The sequence below is a fragment of the Hippocampus guttulatus genome, chromosome 13 (genome assembly GCF_054856545.1).
Source record: "Hippocampus guttulatus isolate MCC_2025c chromosome 13, RoL_Hgut_1.0, whole genome shotgun sequence".
NCBI classification, from domain to species: Eukaryota; Metazoa; Chordata; class Actinopteri; order Syngnathiformes; family Syngnathidae; genus Hippocampus; species Hippocampus guttulatus.
The window spans coordinates 2,568,580-2,596,202 of NC_141273.1; the positions used below are offsets into that span (position 1 = coordinate 2,568,580).

A 27,623-nucleotide genomic window follows, 5' to 3' on the forward strand; every position below is an offset into this window, starting at 1 on the left:
TGTACTCAGGTTCGCTATCTTGCTAAATGTTAACATAACAAGTGTTCGCATTTTAGCATTTTATAAGTTCTCACTAGAAAAACTTAATTAATTTGCCTGTCCGCATTTTACCAACAGTTATTTAAAACTGGACAATTTTTAACTTCTCGAGGCCCAACTTTAAAATGCTCAGTGTGATTTTTATTTTTGTTTGTCATTATTATTGTTTCTGTGATGTAACGCAGATCTCGTGACTGAAACGAAGTTATTTCTCACCTGTGCTTTTTGGGGTTTTTTTTGTTTGTTTTTTCCTCACCGCAGCAAGGGAAGAGAATGTGGCCACGTTCCGTGGTTCTGAATACTTCTGCTACGACCTCTCTCAGAACCCAATCCAGAGCAGCAGTGATGAGATCACACTCTCCTTCAAGACATGGCAGCGCAATGGCCTTATACTTCACACTGGCAAATCAGCCGACTATGTCAACTTGGCGCTGAAGGATGGTGCCGTCTCCCTTGTGATTAACCTGGGCTCTGGAGCTTTTGAAGCAATTGTTGAGCCAGTCACCGGGAAGTTCAATGACAATTCATGGCATGATGTCAAAGTGACTCGGAACCTCCGGCAGGTAAGACCATTACGTGAAGTGTACCATGTGACAAAGTGACCGTTAAATTGGAGTGAATTGTAGAAATGTATTGAATTATAAAATGGCCATCGAAAGATTCTGGAGGCCTCCAGTTTTGCTTGGACAGTACCACAGAAGATGGTCTCATCCTTTCTTTGATTCAAGACAATAGTTCAGACACCAGCAAAGCCGTTTCAACACAGGATGAATTTGAAAAAATCTGGGATACACATGCAAACAAAAAGGGAAGCCGACTGGGTCGGCTTTCAAGGAAAGAGAATCAGAGGTGCAAATGATTCAGTTTAAACACTTGATGAATGTCATTTTAGCTTTACTTAAGACAAGTATAAATATAAAATACAGTGGTACCTCTACTTACGAACGTCTCTTCATATGAAATTTTCAAGTTATGAAACGCTTCAACAAGAAAATATTGCCTCTTGTTACGAAAGAAATTTCAAGACAAAAAAGGTAAAAATACAACACACTCGCAGCTCCGAATTTCCCGAATGCAACATAATTATAGCTGCTCTGCCATTGTCCATTATCCGAGCATCATCCTGGCATCCCATTGGCTAAGAGGGACCTTACCGTATGTGTTCATATGTGTAGAAAGATAAACAGATAGATATGTGTCTATGTAGCGTCCTCGTCATTCGCCCCTCGGGCGATGAGGCGTTTCGATAGTTTTACGTAAATGTGAATCACCCAGAAAAGGTGTTCACCAGTTGGACAATCGCTCACTATGCTGATGTTTGCCTTGGACATTTTCGAAGGATTGTTAAAAGCCGACAAAAGCAAACGTCCTTGAATCAGTTCTTGATAAAACGGCAGGCAAAAAACACTTCTGAGAAAGAACATGAACTAAAGAGGGCAAAAAAACCCCGATGAGGACACAGTTAAAAGTTAAATGACCATCATTTTCATTCTTTATTCTTTGTTTTTTACATTGTGCACTACTCTCATTTATTGCGCAATAATCTAATTGTAACAAGTATTTGTTCCATATTTTGATGCTTTAGGAAACATTTATGTTAGAATCTTGGGGTGCTTGGAACGAATTAGGGCATTTACATGTAAAACACGTCTCCACAAAATTTTCTCGTGAAGAAATTTCTTCCAGAACCAATTAATGTCGTAAGTAGAGGTACCACTGTTCCTCTATGCTGGTGTTATAAATCAAATTTAATCGTGTGGAATCACTCTATTGTTGCATACATGCTTTCAGAATCAGGATTGCATGTAACTCCAGACATCACCGATGGAGCATACAATTGGTACAAACCCCTGAGTTCAGTCAGAGAGGTTTGTTGCCACGCTTAACACTTGACGGTTGTTCGGAAGCAGTCCAGCATCTCTCCAACAATGATTTGCACTTTATTTTCAGCCACGGCAGGGCTTGGACTCCATGCTGCAATCCAAAGCCAAGCCACCCTTACTGAATGAACTACTACCATTAAACAGTATAGAACAGCGGTCACCAATGGGGTTGCCCCCAAGGACCACATACAGTACCCTGCGGGCCTGTTCTAAAAATCCCTTACCAGTAATGAGACATTGTGTTTTTCCAGGAATTTTGCGTTTAGTTATTTGAACTGTGCACGTGATATTTCTTTCCTAATAATAGTGAGAAATCATGACCCATATCATAAATAACCATCGTGTATATTATAAATTAATTAATAACAACATACTATTTGAAGGTCATTATAGCAAATGTGTAATGTCAGAGGTGTGTATCAAACTAGATGCCCTTTGCATTAATCAGTACCTCAGAATTAGCTCTCAGAACATTTCAACTCAACTTATATTTCTAGTACACTTAAAAAGAAAAAGGTCAGTCAGGTTGGGGTCACATTCTCCAGGGGGAGGGAAAGATGAAGGGCCATATAATCCCTTCACATTCCAAGAGTTCCAAAGTTTTATTCCTTCTCATTTCATGGTTTGCATATTGTGGAAAGTTGTTCGTTGTCGTTCGCCGACCATTATATCGGGCAGGATGCTGTAATGGTCATCTCATGATCACGGCTTGCATGATGTCACTCGCATTGCCGGCAGCTGATGGTTACACGCGTCAGCAGATGCCATAACTGCCACTTTTTTTTTCAAAGAGCTGTTAGTTTGTCATTTGGCAAGTAACCTCACATTGCTCAAAATGAAATGGAAGAAAACGGTTCAAATGACCTGTCTCATTCATCCTCTGGCACGTGATTGTATTTCCCTCTCCATATCTCATTGCATCCCTCGATGTATTGGGATCAAACAAGATTGCATGAAATAATCAATATAAAAATTTGAACAGTTTTTTTTTTTCTGAGTGGAAAGCTACGGGTTTAGCGTTAGCACACAACATAGACGGGCTTACTTAAGCATTCACCTTCATCGCCAACATTGTGCGGGATGTTCATTTGTTTTGGTTTTCACTAACATTTGTAATATGCAACTCATATCAATTTGTTTTCATTTGATTTGTTTGATCGCACTGACAAACTGTCGCTTCTTTAAGTTCATCTGTAACCTGCTTCACTTTTTTTGCAAAGCAACCAGGCACCGGATACGCCATGGTAAACACTCTCCATTGTCTGGTAGATATCAATCATTCATTACTGCAATAGTGTGGCGTTTGCTGTGGAATTGTTGTTCTGCTTTTGGATAGGAAGAACCCACTCTCAGAACAAGAAAATGTGTGTTTCTCACTGTTTGTGGTTGGAATAACTTCTTCCATTTCCTCTTTTACCTTGGTCAAACCTCCATTGATTTTAAGTAGAATGTTTACATGGACTGGGCCAACCCAAGTATTGATTCTATTCTAAGTATTCCGTTTTTTTAATTGCTTGTTTTTACGATTCACAACTCATAATGGTTTTTTTTTTCATTTCTATGGTACAATCGTGCCTACAGCAATGCAATCATAAACCACAAATTCTAAATATGACCTTGACCTTGATACAGTTAGAATAAAAATCAAGTGAAATAATGATGCGTCTTTCCCAAATGTTGCCTTCTTTGGGCTAATATTGGAATATCCATGTCCATGTAAACCCAACGACTTCAGCCAATCACAGTTTTTCCTTTAATTCCATCTGTTGCTTCGGTTTTGGTGACATTGCTGTTAAAACAGACATTTGATAGGGAAAAAAAACACGATAAGGCTTTGCACCCCGTATTTATTATTCCTATCCCGACAATGATCTTGAATCGCATTATTTGGTGAGGTAACCCACCAGTCAGTGACATATTTCGGAGTAGAAGTTGATGCCATGTTTTTCACAGCGTATGTCCACAGAAAAATGCACCAAGCAAACAATGTCAACTGAAAACCTCATAAAAATAGAGCGGCTTTAAAAAAAAAAAAAAATCAGACGCTATAGGTTTTATATTTGCTCTAACGTTAAAAATTGGTGCATTTCGATTTTCAGGCGAGCCTAAGTCTCATTTTGCCTGTTTGGGAATTTGATTCTTCTCACTGCGCCATGCTGGGTATTCTAGCATACGTTTGACGTTTCCTGTGGTACACCCCTGGTGCCATTTTGTCGCCTGAAAGTGATCTGAACTTTACATCTAAGTTTTTGCACAGGCATTCTAACGCGATTTTGGTCAATTCAAACGGATTCTGCGCTTGGTGGACATGTGGTGGTTATGGATGTCATCACATTTCATTCATTTATGTGACAGTGGCGTGCATTAAACCCTCTGAATTAATGTAGAGCTCAGCTATGAGTGGGAGGTTGACGAGGGGTTCACGAACGATCAGGGTCGAAGGTGATCGCCAACTTTTGTCTCATCAGTTGAAAATGTCATATTTTCATCACGGCAACCTGGCGCTACACTGGCTAGCGCGTCGGCCTCACAGTGCAGAGGTGCAGGGTTCGATTCCGGCTATGGCCTGCCTGTGTGGAGTTTGCATGTTCTCCCCGTGCCTGCGTGGGTTTTCTCTGGGTACTCTGGGTTCCTCCCACATTCCAAAAACATGTGTTGCAGGTTAATGGAACACTGAAAATGGCCTGAGGTGTAAGTGTAAGCACATGTTAATCTAAGTGTGCCCTGTGATTGGCTGGCAACCAGTTCAGGGTTCAGTTCAGGTCCCCGCCTACTGCCCGATGACAGTTGGGATGGGCCCCTGCACACACTCCGACCTTTGTGAGGACAAGCCGATCAGAAAATGGATGGATGGATATTTTCATCACATTTTATAAAGCTGTCCTGCAGTATGGATCTGCCATTTAAATTTTTCATTCAGTTTTGGTGAGTGTGACACTGACTCTTTACCTCGAGTGGGAGCTGTGTTGTTTGTTTCTGTCCATCCATTCTCTACAACGGAAATGCTGACTAAGGTCGCGGGGTGCTGGAGCCCATCCCAGCTGTCTTTGCGGGGTGCACCCTGAAGTTGAAGTGCAAAGGGAGTAGGCTGCTGCAGCTCCTGTGCCAATAAAATATCACTGCAGACGAAGAGAAATAGCTCTACGAGTGGGTGAATTTGTAATGGTAAAACCACACCCAAAGGGCAAAGTCATTTTTATATAATCGTATCATCATATGTCAGCCACTGGACTTCGATCACTATTGTGAGTTTGGTGAATAATACTCACGGTGGTAATCGATGGTGGTGTCAGAAGCTCACATCATATCGCATTTCGATGCAAATAAGCCTACGCTCTTGAGGCCCACTCTTTCTTATCATGATGCCAAAGGCTGAGTCAATCTGTTAACCAGTACCATGTACAATGCAGAGATCAAAACAGTGATGCCGTTGAAGCAATGAGAGATGCCACAAGATGAGAATATGCTAAAATAAAATAAAAAATCCTGGGATGTTGCTTTTTAAAATGGTTCCAGTAAATTCAGTAATAGGTTACATTTATATTTTACTGACCTGTGACTACTCATGGTGAATATTCAATTGTCCACATTACTAATTCCAAATGAACAATACAGTACTGTGACCTTTCTCCCTAGCTATGAAAACAATCCTTTATCATTTCACTCTTCGTTGTCAGGTGACAATATCAGTGGATGGAATTTTAACCACCACTGGTTACACCCAGGAGGACTACACCATGCTTGGTTCAGATGACTTTTTCTACGTCGGCGGGAGCCCCAGCACCGCTGACTTACCTGGATCACCTGTGAGCAACAACTTCATGGGCTGTCTCAAGGAGGTAAGGTGCCTCATTTACTGTTATGTTGATCAACCTTAAAAATGCTTCCACTAAAACAATAGGAGTTACAGCACAGATAACTGTCAGGGTTCAACCTTGTAATAAAAGCGCCTTGAATTTTTTTCTCATTTCTACATTGGTTTCCTTGCGGGGCAAAATATTATCCAGCACAATACTATTGAGCGCAACTTTTCACTCTCTGAACCCTTTCATGCACCAATAATGATAACCTGACAACATGATAAGCTGTCCACTGGAGTAACCGCTGTCCCTGAAAGGGTTAATCTCTCGCTGGCACCTTGAAGCACCCGCTAAACAATAGGGGTGTTCACACGGCACACATTTGCTCCGGCGCTGCACCGATGGATTTTGTTGCGATATATTTTGCACCGCAGCAAATTGTGTGGAGCGTTCACACGTACAAAGCCGCTGAGCGTGTCTGCACCGGCACAGCGTCGGTGCAGCCCCACTTGCGTTCACACGGCAGTTTCTGCAGCGGAGCAAAACGACAGAAAACAAATGAGCTGTCGTGTTGGTTCTTTTTAAAACGTATACACAACTCAAGCGACTACTGGACAGGCGCGTCCTTCTCCTTCTCGGTCTCCGTGCCTTCTGCTCGAGAGTGACCGCCCCCGGAAACGTAAATCTACGACGACTTCAATGACACTCAGAAAAGCAAATACGTAATGCGCCAAACAGAAAATCAAGAGGGGAAATCACAAAATAAATTACATGGGGGGCGGGGGGTTGTGAACACACAACAAAGGAACAAACTACACAAACAACTCCGAGACAGTCCAGTCTCCTACAAAAGGAAAGATGTTACCAGCCAAGTCTTGTGTCGTTATTAAACAAACACATGACGGAAGTCCGACAGAGCGCGAAAGCAACGCATTCTCGCCGTACGAAAACTCTTCACAAGCATTTGCTCTGGAGCAAATTTAACCCAGTTGCGTTCACACGTGCAAATTTACACCGGTGCTGCTTCGCTAACAAGCATTTGCTCCGGAGCAAATTTTTAAACCACCTCCCTGAGGTGGATCGAATTTGGTCCGGTGTAAGCTACGCCGGAGCTAATTTGCAAGTGTGAACGCTCTACTGGGGCAGCCCCGGCGTAGCACCAGACCAAATCTTGCCGTGTGAACACCCCTATATTAGACAAAATATGATAGGAGTAACTATGATCAAGGCGGTCCAGTGGTTAGCACGTCGACCTCACAGTGCAGAGGTTGGATTCCAGCTCCTGCCTCCCTGTGTGGAGTTTGCATGTACCCCCCGTGCCTACGTGGGTTTTCTCCAGGTACACCGGTTTCCTCCCACATTCCAAAAACATGCATGACAGGCTGATTGAACACTCAAAAAATTGTCCCTCGGTGTGAGTGTGAGCGCGGATGGTTGTTCGTCTCTGTGCACCCTGCGATTGGCGAGCAACTGGTTCAGGGTGTCGCCCGCCTCCTGCCCAAAGACAGCTGGGATAGGTTCCAGCACGCCCCGCGACCCTTGTGAGGATAAAGCGGTTCAGAAAATGATTGGATGGATGGATGGATAATGATGATCACTATTGATCACTGTGATACTAACCTTTCGAAATATGTTAATATACTGTTAATCCCTATACCACAAACCACATTGTACACTGAAACACACTCGAATTATGTCATATCTAACGCTTGTATGGAGTGGGTGGCTGCAGCAGATAGACGACTTTTTGGGTCACAGTTCTAAAACCGCACACATGCACACACATAAAAACAGTCACTGGGTGTGCACTTCGTCATATGGGCTGCAGGGAGTGCGAGGAATTGGTGCACTAGCGATTTAATCCCCCCTTGGCCCATTTCTGACTGAGCATGCTGGTCAGGTCCCGTATGGTCAAATCCAGGCAGACATTTCCTTTTGACTTGTTTGTGTACCTACTCACAGAGATATTGTGCTTTGCACAAAACAAAACATGCATGTTGTACACATGCTCAGCCACCCACACAAAGCCACGTACACACACAGGTAGAGTGGTGCGCTATTGACAAATGCTTAAGTCATTTTATATTCCAATTGCAATGTTGATCCTGATTTGGTATTTTCCTGAAGTGAACATGAAACAAATGGGAGTTTTCTAGAGAATATTGTTCAGGAGTAACCCACCTTTTTGGAGCAAATTGTCATTCCCTCCATTCAATTACTCCTCTCCATAGTGACTACATCTTTACGTGCAACTTAAAACTCGACCATATGTCTTTGGTATGTATTCAATTGAATATAGGTTGAACATGATTTTCAAATCATTGTACTCTGTTTTGATTTATGTTGAACATGATGTCCCAACTTCACTTGAATTGGGTTTGTAATTCTAAAAGGTATGCTAGGCGCAAGCAGAACTCTGCTCATCTCCAAAAGAACACTGTAGTGAAGTGCAGGGAAATGTGGTGGAGGCAAGTACGCATTATGCTTCAGTATAAGTAGCCTGATTATTAAATGTCCAAGGCAAGATGGAACAGAAAAACTCAGTCAAACATAATTCCTCCCAGAAGGTTTAATGGACACAAAGTGGAAAGGATGTGGAGAAGCTTTAAAGCAGGGGTGCCCAAACTTTTTGGTTCGAAGATCTACTTTTCGATCAACTAACCTCCCGGGATCTACCCTTACCGGCGCGCGCATGCGCACACACATACATACACACACACGCATACACACACACACACGCGCACGCCATGATGAGAAACAGCCTGAAACGGAGGGATGCGACGCACTTTTGCAGCCTGTTAACTATCGTAGCTCACACGTACCGTTTTAAAGTGCTTCCCTGGGCCCTCCTAGATTCCTATTCTTTGCTCGTGCCCTCGGTGAATTGTACACGAAGCAAACTCTGAATGAGAATCATGACGACAAAAGATAGAGCGCAACAGCTCTGATCACAAGCTGCAATTGCAAACTGCTGAGAGCTAACAACTTCCGGTGACGTAATCACGCGCCACCGTAAATTTAAGATTTACCTGCTTTATTTTATTTTTTGAATATTTATTTTGTGAAAATGAGACTGATAAGATGATTAGGGTGCAGTGTACATTAACACAAAAAATATATTACTAACATGTACAAAGTCACACAAATGGTTGTTTGTTTTTTTTCTCCTCGACACTCCTCGGATCTACTTGGGACCTGTCTTAGATCTACCGGTAGATCAGGATCGATCTAATGGGCACCCCTGCTTTAAAGCAATTTTTCAATAAGTCAATATTCCTTGCTTTTATCCTCTCCTTTGTGAATATTGTATGATTTCCTGATTGGACTCCTTCTTCAGTTTGACGGAATCCCTTACTGCCGGTGTCCACCAGCAGGGGCGGTTCTGGATCAATTTCACTGAGGGGGCCGGGCTGGGGCCAGGGGTTTTGATGGGGGGGCACATTCAACCCAGGGCTAAAAAGACAGATTCGAAATCTTATTTGACTTTTTATTTCTTCAGACTTTGAAATTGTAGTCATAACATTACAGTGATGAGAAAAAAACAGTGCTAAAATGTCTGCAAGCGTAACAATACGCCGTGTCCATCTGTTGAGAATATTCAAGACGGGATGATATGGTACCAGCCTGCCGGGGACAAAAATTGCAAATACACTGAAGCTAGATGTTTTACATGCATATAATTATCCAAATTTTAAAAGGCAATGTCTTATATATTGATCCTGTTAAATAAAAATAAAAATAAAAAGGGAGACTAAAAAAGTTACACACACACACACACGCGCGCACACACACGCAAATAGCACTCGTGTCGTGGTAATTTCCTTCTCTGCGGACTGCTTCTCATTTTCCCGCTCATTTTTAAGTGGCGCAGCGCACTAAAGGGTCCGACTAGAATGTTAAATCACGCACTTTGGTTCCACCTTTCGCGTTGGCGACTCGGCACGACTGCGTAATCTGCGCTCGGAGGAGGGGCCACAGGGGGGGCCAGAATCGGTGCTACAGGGGCACTGGCCCCCGCTGCCCCCCCCCCCCAGAACCGCCACTGTCCACCAGCGAGTTTGAAGGTTGCCGCCATGAACAGACACCGACTACATATGCAAAAATCTTCCCAGAAATTTTTAAACTCATTTACAGTGGTACCTCTTCTTATGAATGTCTCCTCATACAAAATGTTCAAGTTACGAAACGTCTCAACAGGAAAATATTGCCTCTTGTTCCCAAAAAAATGTCAAGATATGAAAGGTAAAAATCCGGAATGGCTTGTTACTCGTAGCTCAGAGTTTTCTGAATGCAACATACTTACAGCTGCTCTACCATTGGCTATTCTCAAGCATCATCCTGGCATCCCATTGGCTAAGTGGGACTGAAAGTGAATATGTGTCTATGCAGCGTCCTCGTCATTCTCCCCTTGGGACATGAGGCATTCCGATAGTTTTACGTAAATGTGTTCACCAGTCCGCCGACCGCTCACGATGCTGTTTGTCTTGGACATTTTCAAATGATTGTTAAAAGCCGGCAAAAGCAAGCGTCATTGGATCAGTTCTTGATAAAATATCAGGCAAAAACCACTTCTGAGAGAGAACATGAACTAAAGAGGGCAAAAAAACCATGAGGACGATCATTTTTATTCTTTACTCTATTCTTTGCTTTTTACATTATGCACAACTCTCATTTATTGTGCAATAGTCTAATTGTAACGTGTATCTGTTACATATTTTGATGCATTTTTGCTTTTTAGGAAACATTTATGTCTGAATTTGGGGGGGGGGGGGGGTTGGAACGAATTAAGGCATTTACATGGAAAAAGCGTCACTACTTACAAAATATTCTAGTTAAAACATTTCTTCCAGAACCAATTAATCTCGTAAGTAGACGTACCACTGTACCTAATAACTGGGGATACAGTCTATGTGTAACATTGATGTGCTCTGAGCATGAGACTAGAAATCCAAATAAACAGCAGTAGTATAATACAGGTAAGAAAGAACACGAATACATTATGACGTTTACTGTATTTTGTGGGTGTTTAGTATGTTATGTCATCTTCCTTGAAGATTTATACGATCTCCTTTGTACCATGAGTGGACTTTCCCTTGCACTGTCCCACATGCGTTCAGCACTCACCAGCGATCCTCTGCCGTCACACCCTCTCATCCTGCACCCCAAGCATTACGGGGATAATTTGCCTGCTTGCAATGCTCTTGCACTCGCCATCTAGAGTGGCATTATAGAAAAATGTTTTGTTACCATGGCACCGAATACTGGTTGCCCTAGGTAGCCCATGTGGCTGGCTGGCCCACGATTATTATGCTTTTCATAAGCCAGCAATTACAGAGAAAGGCGACATCTCAGAGCCTACAAAATGCATAATGGCCTACAATAACACATAATTGCTGTAATTGTCACTACTCCCAGTACCCCCCCCCCCCCTCCAACCTACTCCCATCACTCCCCAAATCCACCGTCTACCGTTCACATGTAGTCCTTTTACTTAGCGAATAGACTCGGAGATAGGGAAACAGAAAGGACTGAGCACAGAAGAACAAAACACTAATTACTCCATTCCATATAGCCACAGTGCTTAACTTGTCTCTCATCCCGTATTGAATGTATCTACTCAGCATTCTCACTGAAGAGATCTGTTCTAATTTATTGCAATATTAAAGACACATTTACATTGGCTCCATACACAATGCACTGCTTAAGCAAAGTATCACCAATAGGTAGAAGAGAACCATGCATACTAAAAGTTAATGGACACTATCATTACGTCTAATGTCTGCTCCTTGCAGATAAAACCTCAAAAAAAAGCAATGACAGAAACTTGATGTGCTGCGCTCAACTGGGTGCCAGCATGATAAAGCCTGCAAGAAGCAAAAACTGTGTTGCCCACAAAAGTGTGACAGGAGACTTACCGTATTTTCCGTACTAAAAGGTGCATTGGATTATTAGCTGCACCTTCAATGAATGGGCTATTTTTAATGTTTTTTTTCATATATTGCACGCACTGGACTATCAGGCGCAATCTACAATGCATCCACTAGATAGTGCTACAGCCCTTCAATTGACTCGAGAGGCGTTCCAGACCGCCTCCGAAAAACGTAAATTAATGATTACTTCAATGAAACTATGAAAATTGAAGATACAGTAATGCATCAAAACAGAAAATCACAAAATAAATTCTACAGTCCCCCAACAGAATTTATTTTAGCATTTCCTTGAGCGTAACTGCAACTGAACGATCAGATGTCAGTAAATTGTAGGAGACTGGACTGGCTCAAAAGTGTTTGTTTATTCCTTTGTTGTGGACTGCATTCACAAATGAGGAAATCACAAAATAAATTCTGTAGGAGGGGCTATAGAATTTATTTTGTGATTTCCTCGCTTGATTTTCTGTTTTGATGCATTATTTTCCATTTTCATAGTTTCAATGAAGGAATCGTGAATTTACGTTTTTCCGAGGCGGTCATGAAGCGTACAGTGTACATTTTTAAAAAACAAGGCCACAGCTCTCCTTTTTGCGGAGCTGCAACAAAAACGTGTTAAATAAAACAGTGACACAGTTCACTGAACCAACAGCAAGTTATAACATTGTAAGCATGTCTCCAGGAAGGAGGCATCTTGGGGTCGACATATTACCGTAATGACCATACACAAGGCGCACCGGATTTTAAGGGCCGCCGTAAGCTTATAAGAAAATTGAAGACTTTTCGGTGCGCCTTATAGTGTGGATAATACGGTACTCGTTTTCACATTATCTGAATTCAAAGCCAGTCTTAACTACCACAGTATAACAAGCACACAGTTACAACCCAAATACATGGGTAAAATAACTATCATACATTGAAATGTAAATACCCACCTTCGGTGTATTACCAGTCCCCCATTATTATTCTCCATGAGCACTTATAACATTGAAGGAATTCACAACAGAAGCTCCAAGGTCAAACATTTATGCATTCAAATTTTGCAGAAATGATGCCGACTGTATTATACAGATTCCACCCTGTGAACAAACGCATGAGTCAGGATTGAATATAAATAATTTCACCAAGATTTAACAGAAAAACACAACTAAAGGTTTAGATGTAAATTAATACACATATAGTACATACTCAAAGAATGTAGATTTGTGTTGTCATACCAAAGTGAAAGTGAGTCTCCAGTCGTCAGCAGAACGGGTATTTGTCAGTGACGGACAAAAAGGTCAGTCGGAACTTCAGACAGACGAAAACCTATTTCCCTCAGTGCTTAGTCTGTTTTTTGTTTTTTTCCTGTTTCCGTAATTTTTCAATGGTCAGTAAAACAGGCGTCCATCAGTGATGGACTGACGGACCGTCCGTCAGTACTGACAGAATGCACACCCCTGGTTCTACAGACTATAGTTAGCTATTTTGATGACAAATGGTTTTCCTGCACTTGAGTGTTGAAACTGTCAATCTTATTTAGGCCTTGATTTTAAACTACGCCCAGAGTAGCAGAGAGCATAGCTGGGGGTTTTGGGGGATGGGGGCGGGGTTATATTGATGTATGAGAGGAAAGAGTTTAGAGTGGAAGGATGAAACAAAAAGAGAAAGAATGACTATAAATAAAGGCAAGAGAGGAGGAAAATACCAGTTCCCAGGCACCTCGAGGGATGAGTTTATTTACTGTCAAATCTCCTGGTGGATTATTGATAATCTCAGCACCTCACGCTACCCACTCTGACAGAATGAATGTGTTTGTGTGTGTGTGTGTGTGTGTGTGCATATATATATATATACAGGTATATATATTAAAATATATATATATACAGGTATATATATTAAAAAATATATATATATATTTGAATTGAATACAAATTTATTGTATATATATATAAAAGAGTGTAATGAAAGAAAGTATGTTGTTTTTATGTATGCCTGTGACCAAAATATATCCAGACATAAGGAGTTACACTGCCCACAGAATTAGAGGTGAAAAAAGGGCTTCAATTTTCCGCTTGAGCAAATTTCAATTTGCACACAAACCCCTCTCCCTGACTCCATCCTCCCTTTGATATTGACAGCATTTAGAGCTGCTGTGATAAGAGATTGGTCACTTAATGTTTTCATTCTTTTGTTTTTCCTTCACTGGATGGACAATTGCTCATACATGAAGTAACCCAGTCTCACTTTTGATATTGCTATTCATTTCATCTCCAAATTTTGTCTATGTCATTTTAGAACAAAAAGACTAGGTTTTTCTTTGTGGTCCGTTCAATATTGTAGAATGGGGGAAAAAAACGGATGGGATGTTATATGTTGTGTTGGACTGTACACAAATCTTGGGTCACCATGAGCCTTCATGTTAGGATGACCTTGATCACAACAGTTATTTTGACAGTCATGTCAAGTCAAAAGATTGTTCAAATGGTGGGTCCAAGACAAAAATTCAGCAGTCTTTTACAAAACAGCCACATAGTCAGGTTGCTCTCATTTGAAATAGAACGGTATCTCTACAGCAGGGGTGCCCATTAGGTCGATCCTGATCTACCGGTAGATCTAAGACAGGTCCCAAGTAGATCCGAGGAGTGTCGAGGAGAAAAAAAACAAACAACCATTTGTGTGTCTTTGTACATGTTAGTAATATACCTGTATTTTTTTGTGTTAATGTACACTGCACCCTAATCATCTTATCAGTCTCATTTTCACCAAAAAATATTTAAAAAAATAAAATAAAGCAGGTAAATCTTGAATTTACGGTGGCGCGTGATGACGTCACCGGAAGTTGTTAGCTCTCAGCAGTCTGCAATTGCAGCTTGTGATCAGAACTGTTGCGCTCTATCTTTTCTCGTCATTATTCTCATTCAGAGTTTGCTTTGTGTACAATTCACCGAGGGCACGGGCAAAGAATAGGAATCTAGGAGGGCCCAGGGAAGCACTTTAAAACGGTACGTGTGAGCTCCGATAGTTAACAGGCTGCAAAAGTGCGTCGCATGCCTCAGTTTCAGGCTGTTTCTCATCATGGCGTGCGTGTGCGCGCGTGCCGGTAAGGGTAGATCCCGGGAGGTTAGTTGATCGAAAAGTAGATCTTCGATCCAAAAGGTTTGGGCACCCCTGCTCTACGGGGTTTTTGCAGTTGTATTTTATTGGTCGTGATCTTACAGGCAAGAGTTACCGATGCTGTTGTGGTACATTCACCTGACTTTGGTGCAGGCAGCATGGGTTCACTTGTGGATCCCACTCATCGATGACATTACATAAAAACGGTGACTGTCTGTCTCTACATGTACCCTGTGACTTACTGGTGCAGTCCAGATAAAAGTCTCTATTTTACCACCAGTCAGCTGGGATAGGCAAGACCTCCAAATATACCTCAAATATACAGTAGGTTGCATATTTGTGGAAATCTCAGCTTTATCGAAACTTATTTTCATTAGCAATGACAATAAAGGAACTCCTCAACCAAACTGACGTGATACATTTTTCTTCCTTCTTGTACAGGTGGTTTACAAGAACAATGACATCCGCCTTGAGTTGTCCCGACTCGCTCGGATTGTTGACCCCAAGATGAAGATCCAGGGCGAGGTGTCCTACAAGTGTGAAAATGTGGCAACCCTGGACCCCATTTCTTTTGAGACTCCAGAGGCCTATATCAGCTTACCCAAGTGGAATACCAAGCGGATGGGATCCATCTCTTTTGATTTTCGCACTACGGAGCCCAATGGCCTTATCCTCTTCACCCACGGCAAACCACAAGAGCGCAAAGATGCAGCTCGTAGCCAGAAGAACACTAAGGTCAGGCCGTCTCAGATGATTAATGTTTAACATAAAGCAATTGGGGTCAAGGTCAGGGCTCTGCACCAATGGCTTCTAACAATGGCCTTCAATGCCCTTTTTTTATTTTTTCCATTGAACACAGTTATACCGGAAGACAAGAGTCTTCCCTAAATTGTTCACGCAAAGAAACAGAGCTTGCAAAAGTTGCCTCTGTAATCTTATTTGCTCCTGTTCTTTGACCATTACTGTCTGTCCTCCGATGCAGTGTTGGAGAAACCCACAGACCGACTCATTTAAAATGATGGCATTGCTATACTAAGAAGACTACAAACAGTTAGATTTTAATGAAGATGTCTGTTGGTGTCATTTTAAAACTATTTTTCTAGGTGGATTTCTTTGCTGTTGAGCTGTTGGATGGAAGTCTGTACCTGCTGTTGGACATGGGCTCAGGGACCATAAAGGTGAAGGCCACACAAACAAAGGTCAATGATGGTGCCTGGTATCATGTTGATATCCAGAGAGATGGCCGCTCAGGTCAGTTGTCAACAATTTTGCAAAATTATCGTTTGTTCGCCTGAGATTTTAATTGGACATTGGAACCTCTGGGTCAATCCCATCTTTTCCATTTTACTGGCCGTGCCCCATTTTTTTTCTTTTTGCCAAAGGGATACAACATTATTCGGTTCCATACACAAACAAACTTTTAATTTAAAAAAAAAAACGGCTCTGGACTTTTTGATCTACTTTGGCCTTCAACCGGCTAATGGTTGAACCCCAATATAAATATATGTGTGTGTATGTGTGTGTGTGTGTACACATACACACATTTCTCTCTTTGTTCAGAATTTTATCAGCAAATCACAGATATAATCAGCAGTAAAAACAAAACATTCAACTTGCAAAACATTCTGACGTTCAAGCGTGAATGGCAGCTAAGTCATGCGTTATTGCAAGAACATTTTTGTTTATTTCGAATGACGAATGTGTTCTGAAACAAACTGTCGTAGCATTGTGACTCAAATTTTGATGTCTACTCCATACCCATCACAGGTACCATCTCTGTAAACAGCAGAAGAACCCCATTCACAGCAAGTGGTGAGAGTGAAATACTCGACCTGGAAGGTGACATGTATTTGGGGGGGCTTCCCACTGATCGCACCAACCTAATTTTGCCAACTGAGCTTTGGACAGCAATGCTTAACTATGGCTACGTAGGCTGCATCCGTGATCTCTTCATTGATGGGCGAAGCAAAGACATCCGCCAGATTGCTGAGGCACAAAATGGCGCTGGTATTAAGCCTTCCTGCAACAAGCAACCTGGCAAGCAATGTGAGAGTTACCCATGTAAGAACCGAGGTGCCTGCAAAGAAGGCTGGAATCGATTCATCTGTGACTGCACTGGCACTGGTTATTGGTCCCGCACTTGTGAGAGAGGTAAATATGTGCGATAAGCGCTTTCATCTTTTACAATGCATTGAAAACACAAAACTCTGATGGAAAGTGAGTACAACGCCTTTTAGCATGCTTTCTGTGCAGGGCTTGTTAAAAATACCCACCGTTGTCTGTGGAGATCTTAGCGAATACTCATTCTCAAGGAGGATCCTAAGGGCTCCTTTTTTCGTACTCAGGGCAAATCTAGTGCGGTGAGCTCTCCAACTTTGCTTGGAGGTGGACTAGATGTAGTTTTAGTATTTTCACACACACACGCAGCTTGGGGCAGTTAAGAATGGTTGTTGTGCGCCGTTGTGGGTGTGAACACAACTGACTTCATTCACCATTAGCCAATGGAAGCGCCTTCTTTCATTCTCCTTAATATCAGTATGCGAGAGGCACAGAGCCGTTTATATGGCGAAAGAAGAAACTGATTTCCCGGAGGTCAAAGTGCGCAAAGCAGGAACTGCAAGCAGACCTCCACAAGTGGATGATGTCAAGTTAGCCAGGTAGATCACAGATTTGATTTGGCAAGTGGACATTTGAAGACCGCCTTCCACCCTGACCGTATGTGTCCATGCGCACACCCCAACCACAAACACCGCCACTTCAATGATTTATCCAGATCGACATTTTTAACTGCACTTTAAAAAATGTATGGCAATCCAGATGATTCTATTATGTGCAGCCACTTGACAAAGTAAATTTGTTTTTTTCAGTGCACATTTTGAATTTACTCACTCTCTCTCTCTGTATCAAGCCGCCACATTGGCACATGTTTTAGCCTGCTCTAGTCTACTTAAAGTCTCTTTATCCATGGCAAGGGAGTAGCGTAACCCACAAACAGTAGCATGATAGTAATAGTAGATTACTATTCAAGAAATTGAGCTAATTCTATAACAGGTTGGAGAGAGACAGTTCAGACCCGGTCTTGTCAATCTTATACAGGCATGCACAGCTGCCTCTGCCTGAACATTGCACCGCACTGCTGACCAATTTTCTTGCAAGGTGTCCATTTTTTTTTTTTAAACTCTGGGTGAGAAAACTAATTAACTTCCTCCCCGAGAGCCACAAATTGTTCCAGATTTTTTTTGCATACAAAATAATAGCTGCTCTATCATATCACGTTTTAAATCAGACTGTTTTTCTCTATCCTTATCTTCTGGCCTGTAATTAAGTTCCCAGAGAATCTAATTTTTATTCCTTAAAAAGACAAAAATACATGGGTCAATCAGATATAGGATGCGCATATCCCTCTAAATTGCATTCCAAGAAATAATTAAATGAAATATTGCAATATGATTATTATATTTTTTTGTTCCTGCCTTTGAAGATTGACATGCATTTTGATGCATTTGTCAATGATGAAGATATAATCACCCGGAATGTCACTCCATACTACGATGCGGAGGAACATGAAGCCACTGCCAACTGCAACCATAATAACAGCAAAGTATTGAATAATGCATAGCTCATTGACAGTGTCTCTGTGAGAGTGACAGTGGCTATCAAAACTGAGCTTTGTTAGCTTCCAGAATTGTTCATTTACCTCTTGCACCAGAGCTGAGCTTGTGTGGGTGCCCTCATTATTTCTCTCAATGAGTGCAAATTTATTTCAAGTTTTACGTGAACATTGCATATCAGGAAATGTTGTGGCTGACTATCATAGTCATCCATAGCATGCAAAGGAAGACAATGGAATTAGTTTGGAGTGTAGCTTCCCTTTGAAGCTACGTACCTTCTGTACTTATAGTACGGAGGGTCACTGGACCGCAATGTACAGGGTGGTTGAAAAGTAACTAAGCATTGGAAACTACTTATAAAAAAAAATGTATTACGTTAGTCATTCCAAAAACTTTTTTTTTTAAACAGATAACACAAATGCTAATTTCTTGCTTTGATACTTTCATCTTCTTCTGTCACTCGACTGCTCAGGAACAAGCTGAGATAGCAGCTTCCATGCTTTTTCTAATCTTCTCATTTCTTATCATATTTATCTTCATTTTGCCATGTGATAGAAACTCGCATCATTTGTTTCATTGAATTTGACATGGTAATATGGATTTTAGAACCAATTTTAATGGCTGGTTACTTTTCACACAGTCACATAGAACCGCTTGACTGACGCAATGTTGCCGAGGAAAGTCTCTGACACCAAGAGAGCAACTTGCCATCCATCCATCCATCCATTTTCTAATGGACTTCTTCACAAGGGTCATGGGGTTGCGATTTGCCAAATTACCCAATTTCCACTGAGCTATCTGTCTCATGGGACAGGTCATGGGACTCCTGTCATAGTTAGTGTTTGGCCACCAGAGTGCACCGTGACTTCACCTTTTTTTCAACACAGTGATACCTACATTAAGATGACAAATCTGGAAAAAATTGGATTTGCATGTATTTGTGATTTAACCAGGAAATGAGCGTTTTGAATGCATAGTACGGAATTGACTTGAACCTGTAAAGCGCATCCGTCACCTCTCTTTCAGAGGCTTCCATCCTCTCCTATGACGGGAGCATGTATATGAAAGTGGTGATGCCGACTGTCATGCACACCGAGGCGGAGGATGTCTCGCTACGCTTTCGATCCCAGAGGGCTTACGGCCTCCTTATGGCCACCACCTCCCGAGACTCGGCCGACACGCTCAGGCTGGAGTTGGATGGAGGCCGCGTCAAACTCACGGTCAATCTAGGTATCGTAGGCACCTCTCTCCATCTGTGTCCGCACCTCCACTCTCTCCATGCGATGGTTTGTCATTGAGTGCTAATATTTCCTCACGGTTTCTCAATTGTTTTTGTTCACGTCTTCTCATCACATACCATACTCGAATCCCTTAAATGTTCATATTAGCTTCAGGAAAACAATCGGAGCCGCATTACCTAGTTTGCATGAGTGTCTATGCAGTGTGTACGAAAAGAAAACGATCAGGGTTTTCGTCACTGCAGCTACGGTGGAACCTCAAGTGTCGACCGCCATCGTTCCGATGCACTAGTGGACCGACAATTTCTTATTCCCAAAACAAAAGGTTTGGTAGTCACGATGCGCGTGCAGCTCACGTATCGTTCCTGAAAACTGTAAACTGCCAGACAAGCAAAACAGTAAGGTAGCAAAAGATGAAGGTAAATCGTAGACCTTTAACACGTATTGACATCTGCTAATGCTGGATTCTTACGACTCAGAATGTCAGTCGGCTTACTTTCAGGCAACTTGTGATGTCAGTTCAGCATGTTGTTTTTTTTAAATCGCGTTCTGTTCGCTAAACTGAGGTCTCCTTGGGTGCGCGGGAGAGCCGTGAAATATCTTGACGTCTTTCTTAAGTGACATCATGAGGCACTTTTTTTTTCCTCCAGAAAATTCTGATTGCATGTTCTCAAGATTTTGAGGTTCTACTGTACACTTTAAGATGTGTTCGGTTATACCATCACATTTCATTTCAGTTAAATGTTTGGAAAAGACAAGCGACAGGAATACCCATAATCCCCTGAATCTGCTTCGATCTTTTGAGGAAGTCACAGCGCTAAAAGCACACAAACACATTTTGAGAAGATTGTGTCGAGAGGCCTACTTGCATGTCAAATTTCCAAATTATGAGGGAAAAAAAATCTGCTGAGACTTTCTAAGAGTTGACTTCCACAAAGTATGTCCACCGATCAACAAAACTTTGATTTGCTTTCACATTATTCTGTTGTGTATTAATATCTTCCCTCTCACCTTTCTGGAGTGTCATCTGCTGACTATGGTGTGTGGAAGTTTTGGTTTTCTATGTAGCTCTCAACGCCATTTTCCATTATGCTTTGTCAAAAGATGGTATTCACCCCTTCAAAGGCCTTAAGCCTGCGGCCCGTCAGGCGAACAGCCCGAGAACAGAGCCCAGCAAAACCTACAGCTGGCTATGACCCCCAAGCCTTTTCCCAAGGTCAAACCGCTCAAATTGTACAATCCACACTGACTATTAAAAAAAAAGAAAATCCTACGTTGTAACATTACAGTATGTAATCATCGCAGATGCACAGACACATGAATCCATTTTCAACTTGTTATTTTTTGACGCCCAATAAACGTTCCCACTGACAAGCATACACACTCGCACACATGACACACTGACACACATTTCTTGTAGTTATCAATATACAAGCGTATTATAGCACAGCAGATCTGATGGCTGGGTCTTGCGCCTCTGCATGGTGCTGGTGCTGACTGGATCGTGGCTGTTTGCTCCCACTTTTCTGTTGCGGTTGACGGCACATGAACCTATCAGCCTCATGGTGACCAACCCTTCATGGCTTCAATGAGATGATTGACAAAACTCTCATGTTCAAATTCATATCATTCGATTGACTTTGAAATTTAGTGATAAAACGATATCAATCCAATCCAAGTCCAATTTTGTGGGTTGGAAATCGAATGCAGCTGGTACCAAAAGTGGCCATTTTAGTGTTTAGTGTTGTTCCACATTGAGTAACACCTATACTGTAGTTATCAATACCTTGTGATAAAACAGTCTTCAAATAAACACACATGGCAATGGTTTGTTTAAAATGTGACTTTGTCCGAGAAATAAATAACATGTTAGATATAAAGATGCAAGTCATAAAATGGCCGTCTTTCTACATGTGTACGTCCCCGGAAGGGTGGAACTTTTGTTTTTGGATGTCTGCAGCTGTAACCTTGAAGGATGCAATTTCATCTGTCATTTATTCTTCCCCATCTAGACTGTATCAGGATAAACTGTAACTCCAGTAAGTTACCACTCAAGTTTCATTTTGCTTTCTGTGTTGATGATTTGTTGATGCAATATATGCAAACTGCTTTTTCTTTGTCTTTTGAGCCACCTTCCACTTTCTCTTAAAGAGATATATTTTGCGCCCACCACTCCCACAATGAAAACGGTTACTAGGTGTCTCAATATCATGTCTGTGACTTACTTTTGTCAAGGATCAAGAATTTATAACACCTATTATTTTTGCCTCTCAATTTTGAGGGGGTGGTCTTGTCCCACTAATATAGATATAAAACTGTCCTGTCTAACCGAAACAGTATCATAGTACGTTTGGGATGGCGACTAGGGGCAGATATATGGCTCGGTGACTTATTGAGCAAAAAGCAAAGCCCTCCCTCACAAAGACAACGCCGATTTTACTTTCTGTTGAAATAATTCACCTGACTGCTAAATTAAATTTGTCAACGAGATTAATGAAAGATGAATTATATCTCATACGCTGGAAAAATCACTCAACCCTTACGGCCCATGATGTAACAGTTCAGCAAACGTTCAGAATAGACCGACAAATTCACAGAAAAAGGCAGCCCTCAAGGATTTACCCAGTTATGTCATTTCACACTTGAGATCCCTGTGAGCAATTTATTTGTTAGCATAATGTGTCCCTTTTAAAGCAGAATGTGGAAGATGAGTTGGTTAAAAAAAAAAATCAGATTTAATGAAAATATTTGCACCATTTTGAATGACCACACCAGCCCGATTTTTTTGCATCGTAAAATGTTTTGTCTAAAGTTGCCCTCCGTCAGAGAGCAACATTTTTGAGGATTCATATGAACATCTAGTAAGTGGGAAACGTGTTCTCATATACAATGGGCTGAACTTTAGCAAGCTAACTCAGCTGAGCAATTGTGATAATGTAGACCGTTTCTTCGACTATATGTAATCAAGACAGAAAAATAAGGCCAGGCCAGTCATGATAGGAACATACCTACCGGTACCCTTTTTCCTCTGTTAAGCAACGGTATGAGAACCGTCACTGCTCAACGAAGGTGCAGAAGTGTCCCTCAAGAAATGTTATATGTACGGTATATGTCACTATTTGAACCAAACCTTTGGTTCCCAACTAAGTCCAGATAGCTTAAAAGCTAGCTTTACAGTTATCCTTAACACTTCAAGTCGAATGGTGGGAAACCAAAGGATTGGTTTGAGGATCAGGATGTGTTTAACTTTGTGATTGTTCTCAGGCAAAGGACCGGAGACGCTGTATGCTGGGCAAAAGCTCAATGATAATGAATGGCATACAGTACGTGTGGTGCGTCGCGGCAAAACCTACAAGCTAATCGTTGACGATGATGTAGCAGAAGGTACTTAACTGCATAAACCCGGGTTTATGATGTTCTTACCTTGTTTCGCCAAATGTTGCCACTCGTAGTACCAATGCAGTTCTGCTTTCAACTCTGGCAACTTTGGAAATTAGGAGTGGCAGCTTGCATCACTCTAATACTGTTAATTTAATGTCCTCCTTAAATCAGCCCTTTTGTGTTAGTGTCAGACAGTGTTCTCTTTTCTTTTTGTTTTTGTCTTTCTTTTCAACCCATCCCCTGCACCCTCCCCATCTTCAGGCCAAATGGTGGGTGACCACACACGTCTGGAGTTCCACAACATTGAAACAGGCGTGATGACAGAGCGCAGATATGTTTCAAGCATCCCATCCAGCTTTATTGGTCATCTGCAGAGCCTCAGGTATTTAAAAAAAAAAAAAGTCACTGGAAATAGTTCAGATTTGGATAAACAGTGACATCTCGTTGGACTTTCAGAATAGTTGTGAAGCCAAACTATCCACGTGGGACGAAAGCAGACTTTCAGCTTTAGCTGAAGTCGATTGGTCGAAATTGTCACATTTCAAATTACGGGGAAATAAAATGGAACCACTGTTCCAAGACGCTGGTTGACCTCTCCTTTGTTCAGATTTGGAATTCATAATTGTTTATGAAATGGAAATTCGTATTACTAATTTGTTCCAGGGTCCAACTGTGGCCATCATAAAACCTTTTTTTAAACCATGTCAGCAATGTCAGCGAGACAGTTTGGCATGTTTGACTGTCGTACAAAGCTAAACAGAATACACACACTAACCATTGTATAACAAAGCATAAAAACAGTAAGCTACATCCCCCACTTTGATGATGCAACAGACAAGTTGCCTACCAGGATGTGGACAAAGAGGATACTGAAACTTCGCTCATCAAAATTTTGTAACATGCTCAATAGTCACAAAAATCTAAAAAGAATTGTGTACAGTATTGCCAGATCAGAAAACCTAACTAGCGGAACAGAACTTAAAATGATTGTCTTTTCGGGAATTTGGAAGCCCTCCCCTCTGTTCCATGGGACCTTATTTCAAACATAGTTGTCAATTGTGTATGAAAAATATTTCCCTATTTTCCGCACCATAAGGCGCTTCGGAGTGTAAGGCGTACCTTTAGTGAATGGCCTATTTTAAAAGTGTTTTCATATGTAGCTACAATAATGTCTGCGGTTGCACTATGCATCCCCTAGATGGAGCTACGCTAAAGGGAATACAATACAATACTGCTTTATTTATAAAGAGCCCTGGCTGCGGTTGCGTTATGCATCCCCTAGATGGAGCTACGCTAAAGGAAATACAATACAATACATTGCATCTTCATTTATATACAATACAATACATGCGGATTTATATAGCGCTTTCACAACAGCGACAGCTGTAACAAAGCGCTTCACAAAACAGTAGAGCCTTCACAACTGCTGCAGCTGTAACAAAGCGCTTTACAGAACATTTAAAATACTACGTGCAAGAAATCAGAATATGCTTTTGGTATTATCTTTGTTCCATAATGGCTGCGCAGAGCTCACAAAGTAGTTGTCTGAGTGTGTGTTGATGAATGCACATGTCAATTAGTGTCACATAGAACCTTCGTACAATTGGTTCCTGCTAATAATCACCACTGGATGGCATAGGAACACTGTACTGTATCACCATTCATAAGGCAGATCGGATTATAAGGCACACTGTCGGCTTTTGGGAACATTGCATGCTTTTTTAGGTGCACCAAATAGCGCGGAAAATACGGTAAATTATAAGTGTACTAAAATTGACAGTACGATATATCTCTAATTAAGAATTGATTTGAGACGTCTTCAAAAGTCATTGCGTGACGGTGGTCGGCTTCATTTTATGAGGGGAGAAAAACACTTTTGGATGACTGACACACTGTACATTGTTTCTTATGAAACATTCTGATGTTTTAAAAAATGCTAATTCATGAGGATTTTCTCTTTCTTTCATTCCTGCAAATTCACTGCGTATTTTACATTACTCTAAATACTAAACGTTTAAAGAAAAAGCACTTTTCAATGACTTGATTAATATTTTTTTTAATGGCATATCTTTACTCGTTACTATAGTTAGTCATCAGTCTGTCCATCAATTTTCTGTACTGGTTATCCTCACAATGGTTTTGCCAATCGTTTTATGGTAAAAAATCTGTCTGAACTCATTTTTGTATTTAGCTGAGAGAGTCTGGGATTGTGCTTTATGTTTTTTGCTCTATTCCTTGTTTCAATGCTCTATTTCAGCATAGTTGTTGGCTCCTTAGAAGTCATGTAAATCTGAGTGGTTTGAAATATCAATTGTTGTCTCGCAATACATGCCACATATGACCTCTGATGTTGTGTGTAGTAAAAACATATTTTTCAGAAAAACATGACAAATGCATGTTTATCTAAGTCTTTGTTTCTTTCCTTTTTTTTCCAGATTCAATGGCATGCTCTACATCGACCTGTGCAAAAATGGTGACATTGATTTTTGCGAGCTAAACGCGCGCTTTGGGATACGTTCCATTATTGCCGACCCAGTCACCTTTAAATCCAAGAGTAGCTATCTGAGCCTGGCCACCCTACAGGCCTACACGTCCATGCACCTCTTCTTCCAGTTCAAGACAACCTCCCCCGATGGCTTCATACTATTCAACTCAGGAGATGGGAGTGATTTCATTGCAATAGAGCTGGTGAAAGGGTAGGTTTGAAAATGTAAAACCATACTAAACTCACAAAAATGACACCAAAAGATCGACTTTTGCAAAGATTGTAAAGATTGTATACCCCCTGCAGCTTAAAATGGATTACACCCAAAAACAGCAACAAAACAGAATTATTACCGGACAAAAAAAAAAAAAAAAACTTGCGGCACCACAAACCCAGAACCTGCAATGGAGGAGGCTTTACTGTACTCCAACACCAAATATGTTTCAAAAGAGACACACAAATATCAATAGGATTATATATTTATAAACATTTGTGTGGTCTTTTCTGTCTTATGAACATTTGATATGCATGGTTTTGGAATGCGGTAGGAAGCCTGAATATCTCCAGTTCAAATCCAAAGGACTACAACCCAGACATGCTCGCCATTAGTGTGCAGAGATAGGGAGATAGATAGCTATAGATAGACTTCATCCAATGAATAAAATTAGTCTTAGTCTAAGTCTAGTCTCATAAACTTTTCAAAACTTTCCACATGACCAGTGGTTGTTATAACAAGCACATGCGCCCATGTGTCTTGGTGGTTTCACTTTGTGAAAGCACCTTTGCTGCGATGTGGCTTTTGCGTGATGGCAGATCACGATTATTCCCCAAAAGCAATCCTCATGAGTTCATTGTTTTGATTCTTCCATCTCTACTGGTTCGAATGCACTTTCTACTAACTAGACGCTACTCCATAACTTGCATCCCTCCTGCTCTACTTTGACTAGTTCTGCCACATGATCCTGACTGATCCCCTTATACCCGCTGCCACCTGCTGGACAGATTTTAAATGATTTACAATGCAGACAATCCTGATCCTTACAGCCATGCAAAGACTTATTTACAAGGACCAAAATAAAAACAAATTATAAATACTATTCACAATTAGCTCAGCTTCAAAGAGTCGCGGCCCTTTGGCATATGCCAAGAAATATTATGACAGGTACACCAGTGCAGTGTGGTGTTTGTTATTCTATGATGAACAAAGTTGTCATTAGCACATGGTTGTTTCATTATTTGGACATTCTGTAATAATCTGGCGATGATGCTTCAGCTTCGGTCACTGCCCTTGTTCTTCGCCGCAGGTAAAAATAGCAAGCCAGGGTGAGCCTCAAGACATTAGCTAGCTTTTCGTTAATGTTGGACTCATCTGCTTGCTAGCCATACACGCTACATGACCAGATCCACTGGAAGATGAATACTGCGTCTGTGACATGTTATGCAACATACATTCCAATTATCTACTAAGTATTTCTGCCCGTGTTCAACCTGTTTGAGCAATGTGACCCGTGACCTTTTTTTTTTTTCAAATATCCGTAACAGCCAATGTTGTGCGCATAACAAGGCAACATTAAGTGATACAGTATCTGTAACAAAACACAGACAATTCATAGCAGTTGCCGGATCTGGCGATATCTCCATGAAAGACTGTGAGTGTGACACATTTCAAGGGAATGAGAGAAGACACGTTTTTGTGATGGCGAATGAAGTCAAGTGTACAGACTCCCACAATGCCGTCACACCCACCTGTGGAATTGCCTGGCCACGGCCATTCACAAAACTACCAACACTTCGTCGAACCTGCCTCTGTGCAGTTTTATGCCGGTCACACAAAAATAAAGCCTTTTGGTAGCCATTTTTCTTTTTCTTTTTTTTTTTTTTTGGAGGGAGGGGGAAATAATGTTTGCATAAACCATGATGACACCATTTGAGTGTCAACGCTCTCTGTTGTCTTTCTTTGCAAATGTAACCATTATCAAAGTATAGAACAGAGCTGATGTTATTCACTTTATATCTGCTCGATATTGAGCATATTTAAATTCAGATAATTGAGTGGTTCATAAGTTGTTGTTTACTCCATCCATGAGAAATCTAGCATTTGTATTCATCATGCACATGTCAGATAAGATTTGACAGGAGGAAATTCTGACTAAAATGAAAATG

General features: G+C 41.3%; 1 protein-coding gene across 1 annotated transcript in view; it reads left to right on the top strand.

Annotated features, from left to right (window-relative positions):
- Positions 1–300: 300 nt before the first annotated feature.
- Positions 301–27,623, top strand: part of LOC147195942 (neurexin-3a-like) — a 56,142-nt gene continuing 28,819 nt past the window's right edge. The window contains 10 exon segments of the mRNA XM_086126605.1: positions 301–602; positions 5,600–5,761; positions 15,187–15,480; positions 15,849–15,996; positions 16,513–16,896; positions 19,383–19,586; positions 21,607–21,633; positions 22,859–22,978; positions 23,237–23,357; positions 25,411–25,671. Of these exon segments, the coding sequence (XP_085982731.1) occupies positions 5,660–5,761; positions 15,187–15,480; positions 15,849–15,996; positions 16,513–16,896; positions 19,383–19,586; positions 21,607–21,633; positions 22,859–22,978; positions 23,237–23,357; positions 25,411–25,671 (1,661 nt within the window). The 5' untranslated portion in view covers positions 301–602; positions 5,600–5,659.